This window comes from Choloepus didactylus, chromosome 12, assembly GCF_015220235.1.
Source record: "Choloepus didactylus isolate mChoDid1 chromosome 12, mChoDid1.pri, whole genome shotgun sequence".
Classification (NCBI taxonomy): domain Eukaryota; kingdom Metazoa; phylum Chordata; class Mammalia; order Pilosa; family Megalonychidae; genus Choloepus; species Choloepus didactylus.
Window position 1 is genome coordinate 43,097,261 of NC_051318.1, and position 12,337 is coordinate 43,109,597.

Consider the following 12,337-nt stretch of genomic DNA (forward strand, 5'->3'; position numbering starts at 1 on the left):
GTGTGCACAGGTGCTTTAGACCCCAATGTTGGGCACCAAACTTCCTGATAATGTTCATCTCATTTGTTTGCACTCAAATACCTCCAACCTGCTGAAAGCACTGCAATATTGATTATGTCACCAGCATATTAATTTTTTTTCACACCTGGCATCATCAGCAAATTTCACGTGCATGCTTTCTGACACTGTGCAGGTCTTTGATAAAAGAGATGAACTAGATAGACCTGACTGAGTACGGTGCCCAGAGGAATGACATTAGACATTAACCTCCACGAAGATATCAATACATTAATCAACCACCAGAGTGCAACTGTCCAGGCTGCTACAAATCCACTTGTCTGTCCTGTCACTTGGCCTACATTTATCCATCTTGTTCACAAGGCTATGATGAGACATGTAGAAAATGCTTCTTAAATTCAGACTACACAATGCCTGTAACCTTTCCCTGAAGCACAGAACAAAAAAAAGAGCATGGATTATGAATTAAGAAATCTGGATCATATTCCCAGCTTCCTCTCACTTTTTTTTTTTTAATCTTCATTTTATTGAGATATATTCACATACCACGCAGTCATACAAAACAAATCGTACATTCAATTGTTCACAGTACCATTACATAGTTGTACATTCATCACCTAAATCAATCCCTGACACCTTCATTAGCACACACACAAAAATAATAAAAATAATAATTAAAGTGAAAAAGAGCAATTGAAGTGAAAAAGAACACTAGGTACCTTTGTCTGTTTGTTTGTTTGTTTCCTTCCCCTATTTTTCTACTCATCCATTCATAAACTAGACAAAGGGGAGTGTGGTCCTTATGGTTTTCCCAATCCCATTGTCACCCCTCGTAAGCTACATTTTTATACAATTGTCTTCGAGATTCATGGGTTCTCGGTTGTAGTTTGATAGTTTCAGGTATCCACCACCAGCTACCCCAATTCTTTAGAACCTAAAAAGGGTTGTCTAAAGTGTGCGTAAGAGTGCCCACCAGAGTGACCTCTCGGCTCCTTTTGGAATCTCTCTGCTACTGAAGCTTATTTCATTTCCTTTCACATCCCCCTTTTGGTCAAGAAGATGTTCTCAGTCCCACGATGCCAGGTCTACATTCCTCCCTGGGAGTCGTATTCCACGTTGCCAGGGAGATTCACTCCCCTGGGTGTCTGATCCCACGTAGGGGGGAGGGCAGTGATTTCACCTTTCAAGTTGGCTTAGGTAGAGAGAGAGGGCCACATCTGAGCAACAAAGAGGCATTCAGGAGGAGGCTCTTAGGCACAATTATAGGGAGGCCTAGCCTCTCCTTTGCAGCAACCGTCTTCCCAAGGGTAAAACCTACGGTAGAGGGCTCAACCCATCAAACCACCAGTTCCCTATGTCTGTGGTCATTCCTCTCACTTTTATCTAACAACCCCAGAGTACTGAAGGTTTCTGCTCATCTATTGTGACCATCAAAAAAGAAATAATTCTGGTTTTGGTGAGGAAAATGCTTTAGTAATAGGTGGTGGTGGTGGTTACACAACATTGTAAAGTAATTAATGCTTTTCTACTAAAAGTGCTGAAATATGATCATGAGATTTTATCTCATAAAGGATTTGCATTGTTTGGCAAATGTATGTTTTATAGGTGAGTGTATATATATAAACATATCCACAATAAAAATATATTTATAGATATAAAAGAAGTTAGCGCAGTGTGTCATGATTTAAACTCAATGCTTTTTATATTTAAATTGAGCTCATCTGAACAATTTAGGAGGAATCATACTATCTTTCCATCAATATTTTTCCTACTTGAAATGTTCACTCTTAATTTTCAGTTTGAAGAGAAATCTCTCTAAATAAAAAGACAGACCTCACAAAGTATTTATATCTATCATACTTTCTTATAAAACAATCAGCCAGTAGAATCCAGCCTGGGACCTACGGAGGGTATTCTAACCCGTACACAGTATTTGGCTAAATCAGGCATCTCTCAATGCTATTTCACATTTGTTATGTTCTTTTCAGTAATTCCATCATATTTTTTTTGTTCTGTTTCATTTTCTGACTTTGTTCTTATTGGCAATAAAATGACACTGTAGAAATTAGAGTTGCTTTAAAGTAGTAGGAACAATAACATTGTGATGAATCATAACAGTAAAGAAATTAAAATGAAACAGAATTAGCCAGAGAATTTTGAGGAGTGGAGAAATGTACAATTAAAGACCAGTGGAAAGTTCAGTAAGTGGGCCATACTAACAGTACAGGTAAATCAAGGAGAGTTAAGAGTGTTAGGATAAAGTACTAATTTGGGTTATGGACAAAATTAAAACTAATTCTAAAAAGGCACAAAACATCCTGGGTTATATTTCCTTTCTTTACCCATCAATAACATTATTTCTGCAAGAGGAGATAAACACATAGAAATTGTAGGCAGCAAATATAGGTATTTGTAGATTAATACAATACAAACTAAACTCTCTGGGACTATGCTATCTATATTATAAGGAAGTTCTTAGAATACTGGGGGTTTACAAGAGAAGTAAGCATAAAGAAAAGATATGGCATTAGACACAGGGGGAGGTAGTGATCAATATTCTAACAAGGATGAAATAACATGCTCTGTGTCTCCATATTTCATGGGGGAGAGGATTAAGAAGATTCTGGATGAGAATCTGTATCTTACGTAAATATGAACAAAATAGAAAAATTAATATTTATTATGTATTAGATATATTGAATGTTTTCTAAACAATTATAAACTTGAAAACTTCATTTTCTAATTCTAAACTTAAAAAAAATAATTAAAAAAATAGTTCCTAATTTCCCAGCACCATTCATTTTAACAGCATAACTTAGCCTTTTAAAAGATATAGTTTTCTCCACAAAATAAAGCATCTTTCGAAGCTTTGCCTAAAAATTAGCCACAATGTTCCAGATTATAATTAGGACTGTAAATTTTTGAGTTCTTTTTCAACTCTTTTTGTAGCTGAATTAATTTTTCAGTCATTTTAGATCTTGGTTCTTTAGAAGGATACTAAATTCATCCAATCTATCTTGCAACTTGAACTCTCACTTGCTTTCTACTAAAAGCGCTGAAATACAATCAGGAGATTTTATCTCATAAAGGATTTGCATTGTTTAGCAAATGTGGTCTTGTGAAGTGCAACAAAGCAATTGTAATATTAAACCATTATCAACTCCACCCCCACTTATCATTCTGATCATGTTATGAATTCCTCCTAGCAAAAAGCTGCCTTACCTCAGGCCTCATTACAGAATGCTGCTTGTTGACCTTGATGTTTTTCAGCCCTTATCCTTAATTTGCTGCAGAACACTTTAAGAAAACACTTGTCTACTGAATTAGACTCTGACATTTGAAATGTCCATAACGTAAACAATTTAGTTTCAGCTACATGTTTAGTTTAGGTGGTTACTCTTTCATGTGCTCTAACCTAGCATCATTTTCCTGCACAAGGCTTGCTTATGACATTTTTCTCAAAATGTACATCAACAATCAATTACAGAGATATTTAAAACTAGACCATAGCAGCACAGAGTGACGTTCAATTGCTATAGCATTTCTCTAGCAGTTTACAATTTAAAAAGTGCTTTACAGCTGTTTTATTGGCTGTTTTTCACAATTGTTCAATGGCCTAGGTCATTTGTAATTTAAAGGGGACTGTGAAAGTCCCAAATAGAGGGTGATAACATAATTCATCTCCCCTTATTTTAGTCTTTAATTCACCCCCAGTGAGGCCTCCCCTGTTCCATAAATTGCAAACCTCCTCTCCCAACACTTATCCCCTTCCTCATTTTATTTTTCTCCATAGAACATCTCACCACCTGACAAATTGCAATCTTATTTGGCTTACTGTCTGATTCATCCCCCTGGCTCCCCTGTCTCACTCCTACCACCCCATTAGATTATCAACTCCATGAGGACAGGGATTTTTTCAGTACTTCAATTCATACTGTGCTCTAGAATATGGAAGAGTATCTGGCACAAAATATATATTTGAAGGATAAGTACATCAAAAGTACAATGATCAGGGTTCTTATGAGCTTTCATAGATGCAAGAACACCTATTTTCTTTTACATGTTTCACATTTAGTTATCAAGGGCACATGCGAAAAGCCACACTTGCCACTCTTATGGAAGGAGAAACCTCATCCCTTAACTAGTTTTTCCTTCTACCTATTGGTAGGTGGGATAAAATGTGCACAGCTGAAGGCCCTGACAATTTTTCCCATGCAGTTATGCACATTTCACTAATGGGAAAGGGGCGTGGACCATATTATTACTGCATATTTATTTACATGGGATTTTCTAGAAATCCTTTATCTTGTCTCATCTCCACTCTGACCTTAATGTTGGGAAATTGGCCAGAATGCCATTGTATCTCTATTAAAAACCATTGTTCCTTCTGTATTATTTTTTACTTCAGTTTTCGTTTTTCATACAAAGTATACTTAGAGAGTTTTAATTATAATTGTGAGTTCTTTTGAAGAATACACAAAAACAAAGCAGGTTTTGGGTGGACTGGAAAATTGCTGAAACAGTGACTATCAAGGTGGGGAATGGGGAGGAAAAGAATATGGTCCTTTTTTAAAGAGTATCAGAACTTCTAGAGTTCAAATTCTATTTTCTTTCTTTCAAACGGTCTAGCATTTACCCTACAATTCTGAGATGACCTTCTAGGAGGGAAGAATAACCTCACCTTCTCTCTCTCCTATTACCACCTCATCCTTCTGTCACTGAGAATCAAGGTATGTGATGGGAAGTGTTGAAGATAGGATGATAACTATGCACGCAGGATAAAAAAAAAAAACGTTGACAAACTCTTTGGCTTTGCTTTAAAGTCATTTCTAAGGACAAATGTGGAGTGTTCACAATTTGAATTTGAATTCTGTTTCAAAAGCGATATGAGAAGCCATAGCCTCAAAAGACTTAGAGGCTATGGGAAACTAAAGTATGGGGAAAAACTGAGGAAATGACCCAAATAATTCCTTTCCAGTTAACAAGCTTGTAGAAAACTTGAATTAGTCCACGGATCCAAAACCAAGTTGTACCATTCTGAGAAAAATATCTGTCAACTGCAAGTCATGAACCAAGGATATACAAGTCAGTAGTGGTAGCTTAAAATGTTAAATAATAACAATAATAATAATGCATATATTCATTCAGACATTCCATCAGTCATGGTCTTTATGAAAGACAATTATGTGGCAGGCTTTGGACCATATTACATGAATCATCAGTATGTTCTTTAATTTAATTGTCTTCATATTTGCAAAGGACAGGACAAGGAAATGCACTAATATCTCATGAAGTATCATGCACTTTGTCAGCATTCAGGGTAGAGGAGGAGACAATAGTCTGGTGCAGATTGCAGACATCTTTAGTCTGAAAATATGGGAGACTGGAGTGGATATGAGTTTGCATGTATCTGTAGTTTTGCTTCAGTTCTAAGGTTATATAATTCTGGTTTTTTTTTTTCAGATTTGTTTTGCTTTTTAATTTTGTTATTAACTCATTTTTTTTTTTAAATAACTACTTTACTTCCAACATTTTCCTACTCTACCCCAAGAAAATAACCTAATATAGCAGTATTTCTGGGAACTTGTTCCTACCATACCCGTCAGAAATTAACAAACCATAGTCATTTCTGGGCATTCCCAGAACGTTAAATTTACCCATGATAGCTTATCTGTTCTTATTGGGTTATCGCTCCCCCTTCATTAATTGCTCTCTATCGCTAGTTCCCCTACATTCTACATTATAAATCATTTATTTTACATATTTCAATGTTCACATTAGTGGTAGCATATAATATTTCTTTTTTTGTGCCTGGCTTATTGCGCTCAGCATTATGTCTTTGAGGTTCATCCATGTTGTCATATGTTTCATGACATCATTCCTTTTTACTGCCATGTAGTATTCCATCGTGTGTATATACCTTTTTTTATTTTTTTATTTTTTTTTAATGTACTTCTGCATGAGAATGAAGGAGAAACTGATCTCAGAAAAAGTTCCTGGACTACTCAGCATCATCAAATGCTTTCAGAAGACATCCTCATGATCTCTAGGCAGTATATTTTCCTATCAATCTTACTCCCAAAATTGAAATACTTTTTAAAAAATAATATGTTCATTCACTTTTTTTCTTGGGGAGGGGGGGAGAATGATGTCTTCACCATGTTTTTAAAAAGAAATACTCCCCCCTGAAATATTACCTATTCATCTTCTATTATTAATAAGAACATCTCTGAATCTGTCGTCTTAGTGCAAGTAGGTAAGAGATATAAACTATATTTAATTACATTGTATTTTCAAGAAATAAGTAAGTGATTGTTTATCTTTGGTTTGTCTTCTTTTCACTACTTTTATCAAATCTTCCAAGTATTTGCAATAAAGGAGTACGGTGCTACTGTTGTTATTTAATCTAAATATTTTTGAAATTGGGAGCTACGCTTATGTACTTTAGAATAGTAGAAGACAACATAGATGTAGGAAAAATCTCAAAAATTTTCATCAAAGCTTTACATAAATGCTTTATATGGCTTCATATTTTAAAGGTTTTCTAGAGTTATTAAAAAGGCCATTAAAAGACCATTTTGGTTTTCTGGCTTTAAAGAATTCCTTCTTTACGCAGAATCAAGTACCTACAAGCAGTTGTTTGTTCAACTTATGTGAGCCACTCATGTTGTGATGGAAATAGCAACTTAGGCAGGACGCTCTGAAGCATTGGCTCAAAATAAAGGGCAGAAGGGAAAAACAGAAAACAAAAAACAAAAAGCAAAAAAACTAAAAACAAAACCAAACCCACAAGTATGGTTTCCAGAAAGAGCAGAAGGCAGGCTTATAAAGAATACCAGCAATCACATCTCGGAAAATGGAGAAGCATCCATATATAAACTTTCATATTAGATTTTGTGCTTCTAAGTTTAGCTTACAGAAGTGGACATTTCCCAAACTATTGAGTCTTTTTACTATGCATCAGAATAAAGAAGAATCTTAAGGTTACAATTTTGTGACTGTCATGATTTCACAAATGGATTCACCTTCCATCCAAGAAACTAACTGAAAGAAAGATACATTTAAACTTTTTGCTGTAAACACTAATCAGTATATCTTATCTCCTTATGCAAATCAGACTTTCTTTCAACTGGTAAATGCATCAAATTCATTTGTAGTGCCAAATTATAGCATAAGACTATATTTACTTTAAGCATCCAGAATTTTAATTTAAAAATTGATTCATATATTGCACTCTCTTGATTGTACCTGATATATATTATTGCAGCTGGGAAATCTGTGGTTATTATGTAAAAATCAAGATGGAAAAATGCCACATCTCCCTCACCCCTATCAATTACCTGTTATTCAGGCTGTTTTCTAATCAATATTCTATTCATCACTATCATTACAGAGCAGTGGCATGCATTATCTTGAACTGAAAATTATATTGTAGCTTATTAAAAATAGATGTATGTATATGGCAGCGAGACATAATAGCAATCCTATTACTCACAGTTCAAGGATGTCAACGTTGCTGTTTCACATATTTAGGAGATTACAAATTACTATAAAAGTTTCCCACAGATTTAAAGTTTTGATTTACAGCTATTTTGAAATTCCTCACATTTATCTCTAGTTTCAAGGGATCTTTCAGCCTCCAAAGAGTCTGGTTATGTTCATTTATTTGTGACTGCCTGGGCCCCTGAGAGTCCTCAGTAATAAGCTATGTGTCCTTTTTGCATAGATAGATAATAAACTCTTCTAAATCCAAATACAGTCTTGGAGCTGAGAATACCAAGGGCTCGGCACCCTCTTTCCATTTAAACCCTGTTCAGGATTTGGACATTTTTCTTTTAATATCCATTTTAAGGTGATGCTGGAGTTGCAGAAAAGTTTCGGGTTGTAACCTCTGTAGGCAGAAGAAATACCCGTGGGCAAGTCATTTCAACACAGGTAAAAGATTATCTACTTTTGAGAGGTGCCTATGAACGAATTAGTTAATGAACAAATGTAAATCCCTAGCTTGGAACTGGGTCAGGTTCACCAGACAAGCACTACAGATTGTATACTGCACAACTCCAGCCACTTATAGAGGTTGAAATACAACGGTGCCCCCCTGGAACATGTCAGGGCATCCCTGATAGCAGTAGTGATGATTGCTTTAGTCTCTAACATTGATCAAGCATTCAATTTCGGTGGAGAAGGACAAACTGGAAACACATCTAGCCTTTTAGATCAAGTGAATCAATTTCATGATCAACCTGATAAAAGTTGACCATGTTGGACTGCCATCCTTCCCTCATCATTCTCTGTGCATTCTTGGACTTCACCCCACATAAGTGTTTGGACTTTTGAGTCCACTGTCCTTTCCAGGTTGCATAAACCATGCAAGCATGGAATATTTCACAATTTTACCTCTATTATCAGTCCCTTACTTTTTTTTCTTATTCAGTTTTATTGAGATATATTCAGATATCATATAATAATTCATGGTGTACAATCAACTGTTCACAGTACCATCATATAGTTGTGCATTCATTACCCCAATCTATTTTTTGAACATTTTCCTTATACCAGAAAAAGTAAAAATAAGAATAAAAAATAAAAGTAAAAAAGAACACCCATACCACCTCCCCCACCCTATTTTTCATTTAGTTTTTGTCCCCATTTTTTTCTGGATAAAGGGAGTGTGATCCTCAAGGCTTTCACAATCACACTGTCACCCCTTTAAGCTACACTGTTATATAATCATGTTTAACAGTTAAGGCTACTGGGTTGCAGTTTGATATTTCAGGTATTTATTTCTAGCTATTCCAATACATTAAAACCTTAAAAGTGTTATCTACACAGTGCATAAGAATGTCCACCAGAGTGACCTCTCGACTCCATCTGTAATCTCTCAGCCACTGAAACTTTACTTTGTTTCATTTCACATCCCCCTTTTGGTCAAGAAGATGTTCTCAATCCCATGATATTGGGTCTAGATTCATCCTCAGGAGTCATATCCTTTGTTGCCAGGGAGATTTACACCCCTGGGAGTCAGATCCCACATGGCAGATATACTCAGATAAGTAGAATCACTAAATTTAATGGTACTATGGGATTCTCTCCAATCTTTCTACAAATTCAAACCAACTCGATGGGAACAACTATAACCCCATCCCACCCCACCCCACTCCCACTGCCAAGAAGATTTTTCTATATAAATCCCATGAGTGAAGGGCTATTAGTCTTATTGAGTAACCCTTCAATCTTTTATGCCTGGACACAGTATATGGACTGCATTGTTTCATACTTGATTTAAGCATCTAGGGTTGTTGAAATGATGTGCTAGCTTCACTGTGAAACAATAACTCTGTAATTGTTCCCAGTTGTGGGATCCTGCAAACATGTTTTAATTATCAACAAGAGTAGTACAAATTCAAAGCGATTTTAATGACTCCAAATTTGAGTTTTGAAAAGCTTTTTATGGTTCATTCATGTTTAATGGCTTAGTTGTGGGATTCCAAGTCTACAGGACACTTAGTTGTGGGATTTCAAGTCTACAGGACACTTGTTTTGTATTAAAAAAAATAATGAAAGTTTCATTTTTCAGCTTGTCTTTTCCTGGGGACTAAAATTGCAGAATTATAATCCTGCATTTCTGTAGAAGCCAAATAATAAGAATTGTGACTTTAACAACAAATATTTGGATTGGTCTGCGATTGGTCTGCGCGAGCCAGCGAGCGGGGTGCGGCGGCGGCTGAGGGCAACCTAGCGGGTCGTGACCGGAGCCTTCCCCTGACGCCCCGAAGACCGGCGGCAGCGGTATCCTCGCACCGGTCCGGCCAGCGGAGACCCGCGGGGAGGCGATAGCGGCGGCCTCGGCAAGCCGTCTTTATCTAGAGCTGTATACACTGAGCATCCTGGAGTCCACCATGAGTGGACAGTTGGACCTAAGTGGGAAGCTAATCATCAAAGCTCAACTTGGGGAGGATATTCGGCGAATTCCCATTCATAATGAAGATATTACTTATGATGAATTAGTGCTAATGATGCAACGAGTTTTCAGAGGAAAACTTCTGAGTAATGATGAAGTTACAATAAAGTATAAAGATGAAGATGGAGATCTTATCACAATTTTTGATAGTTCTGACCTTTCCTTTGCAATTCAGTGTAGTAGGATACTGAAACTGACGTTATTTGTTAATGGCCAACCAAGGCCCCTCGAATCAAGCCAGGTGAAATATCTCCGTCGAGCACTAATAGAACTTCGAAATAAAATTAATCGCTTATTGGATAGCTTGGAACCACCTGGAGAACCAGGACCTTGCACCAGTATTCCTGAAAATGATACTGTTGATGGTAGAGAAGAAAAACCTGCTGCTTCTGATTCTTCTGGAAAGCAGTCTACTCAGGTTATGGCTGCAAGTATGTCGGCCTTTGATCCCTTGAAAAACCAAGATGAAATCAATAAAAATGTCATGTCTGCATTTGGCTTAACAGATGACCAGGTTTCGGGGCCACCCAGTGCTCCTGCAGAAGACCGTTCAGGAACGCCTGACAGCATTGCTTCCTCTTCCTCAGCAGCTCACCCACCAGGAGTTCAGCCACAGCAGCCACCGTATACAGGAGCTCAGACACAAGCAGGTCAGATTGAAGGTCAGATATACCAACAGTACCAGCAACAGGCCGGCTATGGTGCTCAGCAGCCACAAGCTCCCCCTCAGCCACCACAACAGTATGGTATTCAGTATTCAGCAGGCTATAGTCAGCAGACTGGACCCCAACAACCTCAGCAGTTCCAGGGATATGGCCAGCAACCAACTTCCCAGGCACCGGCTCCTGCCTTTTCTGGTCAACCTCAACAACTGCCTGCTCAACCGCCACAGCAGTACCAGGCGAGCAGTTATCCTCCACCAACTTATACCACTCAAACTTCTCAGCCTGCTAATTATACTGTGGCCCCTACTTCACAACCTGGCATGACTCCAAGCCAACCAGGGGCCTATCAACCAAGACCAGGTTTTACTCCACCTCCTGGAAGTACCGTGACCCCTCCTCCAAGTGGGCCTAACCCTTATGCTCGTAACCGTCTTCCCTTTGGTCAGGGCTATACCCATCCTGGACCTGGCTATCGATAAGGAGGCTCAGCTACACTGATGAATGTAGCTGCTAGCTATTTGCCTCCCCAAAGACTCCAATACTACTAGTTTATTTTAATTTGTATTGAAGTTCAGAAATTTAAAAAAAGCAGAGCGTTTTTTTTATATCAATATCATTGTTTCTGTTAAATGAAAGTATAATTTGCTGGAACATGAAAAAAGACCAAGGTGAAATTTTTTTCCTCCCCTGCTTTAAAATGTAGCAGCTTCCTAGTTAACTTTATTTTGGAACACTACTCTTAAACGTGTGTAAAGTGATTGACTTTCTAGCTTGCCTTGTCCAGGGGATATTAAAATGTTAGGTTGAGGTTTAGCCAGCTTACTTGGCTTTTTACTATTAACATGATGTACTAAAGTAGATCCCTTAAGAAGACAACTAGATAATATGTACAAAATGTAACATTGATAGGCTAATAAAGATGATTGGAAAAAAAAAAAAAAAAAAAAAAACAACAAATATTTATACTGACTCAATTTTAATGTTGGCTAGTGGCCATTCAATTATGTAGCTATTAGTGTCTTAATATTGCAGACCACGAAGGAAGGGACATAAAGTTTGTATTGACTGTCAAAATCAACTGAGAAGGAAAGCCAAGGAAAACGTCCCTCATTTCACCACGCCCTTGGGAAAATGAACATACCTATAGATCATCAAGTGTTTCCCCATCTCATTTATCCTCAATGCCACAAGACAGAATTTCCAGTTGAGCCCATCATCATGGGCTTGCAGTGCCATTATTCCCTCTCTTTTTATTGCTCTGCATATGATTTTGGCAGATATACTCAGATAAGTAGAATCACTAAATTTAATGGTACTATGGGATTCTCTCCAATCTTTCTACAAATTCAAACCAACTCTATGGGAACAACTATAACCCCACCCCACCCCATGCCCCACCACCAAGAATATTTTTCTATATAAATCCCACGAGTGAAGGGCTATTAGTCTTATTGAGTAACCCTTCAATCTTTTATGCCCAGACACAGTATATGGACTGCATTGTTTCATACTTGATTTAAGCATCTATTGTCTTACAACTGTTTTTGACTGATGCATGTTTTTAGTTCTCACTTCCAGGAAGAGAATGTAAGAGGGACAGTAGAGGAGGTAGAGTGGAAAAAGAAAGAGAGGGGAAAATTAGGAAGACAGGCTACCAAAGCTCTTTCCTATTTAGCTCACATATTTGTGGCTC

The 12,337-nt window shown here is 37.3% G+C and overlaps 2 protein-coding genes across 3 annotated transcripts in view; one reads left to right on the top strand and one right to left on the bottom strand.

Moving 5' to 3' along the window:
* GPC6 (glypican 6) overlaps window positions 1-12,337 on the bottom strand; it is a 1,192,747-nt gene that overhangs the window by 670,647 nt on the left and 509,763 nt on the right. The window lies entirely within an intron of this gene.
* LOC119506696 (protein TFG-like) lies at window positions 9,698-11,567 on the top strand. Its single transcript, XM_037799719.1, has one exon. The coding sequence runs from the start codon at window positions 9,918-9,920 to the stop codon at window positions 11,121-11,123; it is 1,206 nt and encodes a 401-aa protein (XP_037655647.1). The 5' UTR covers window positions 9,698-9,917; the 3' UTR covers window positions 11,124-11,567.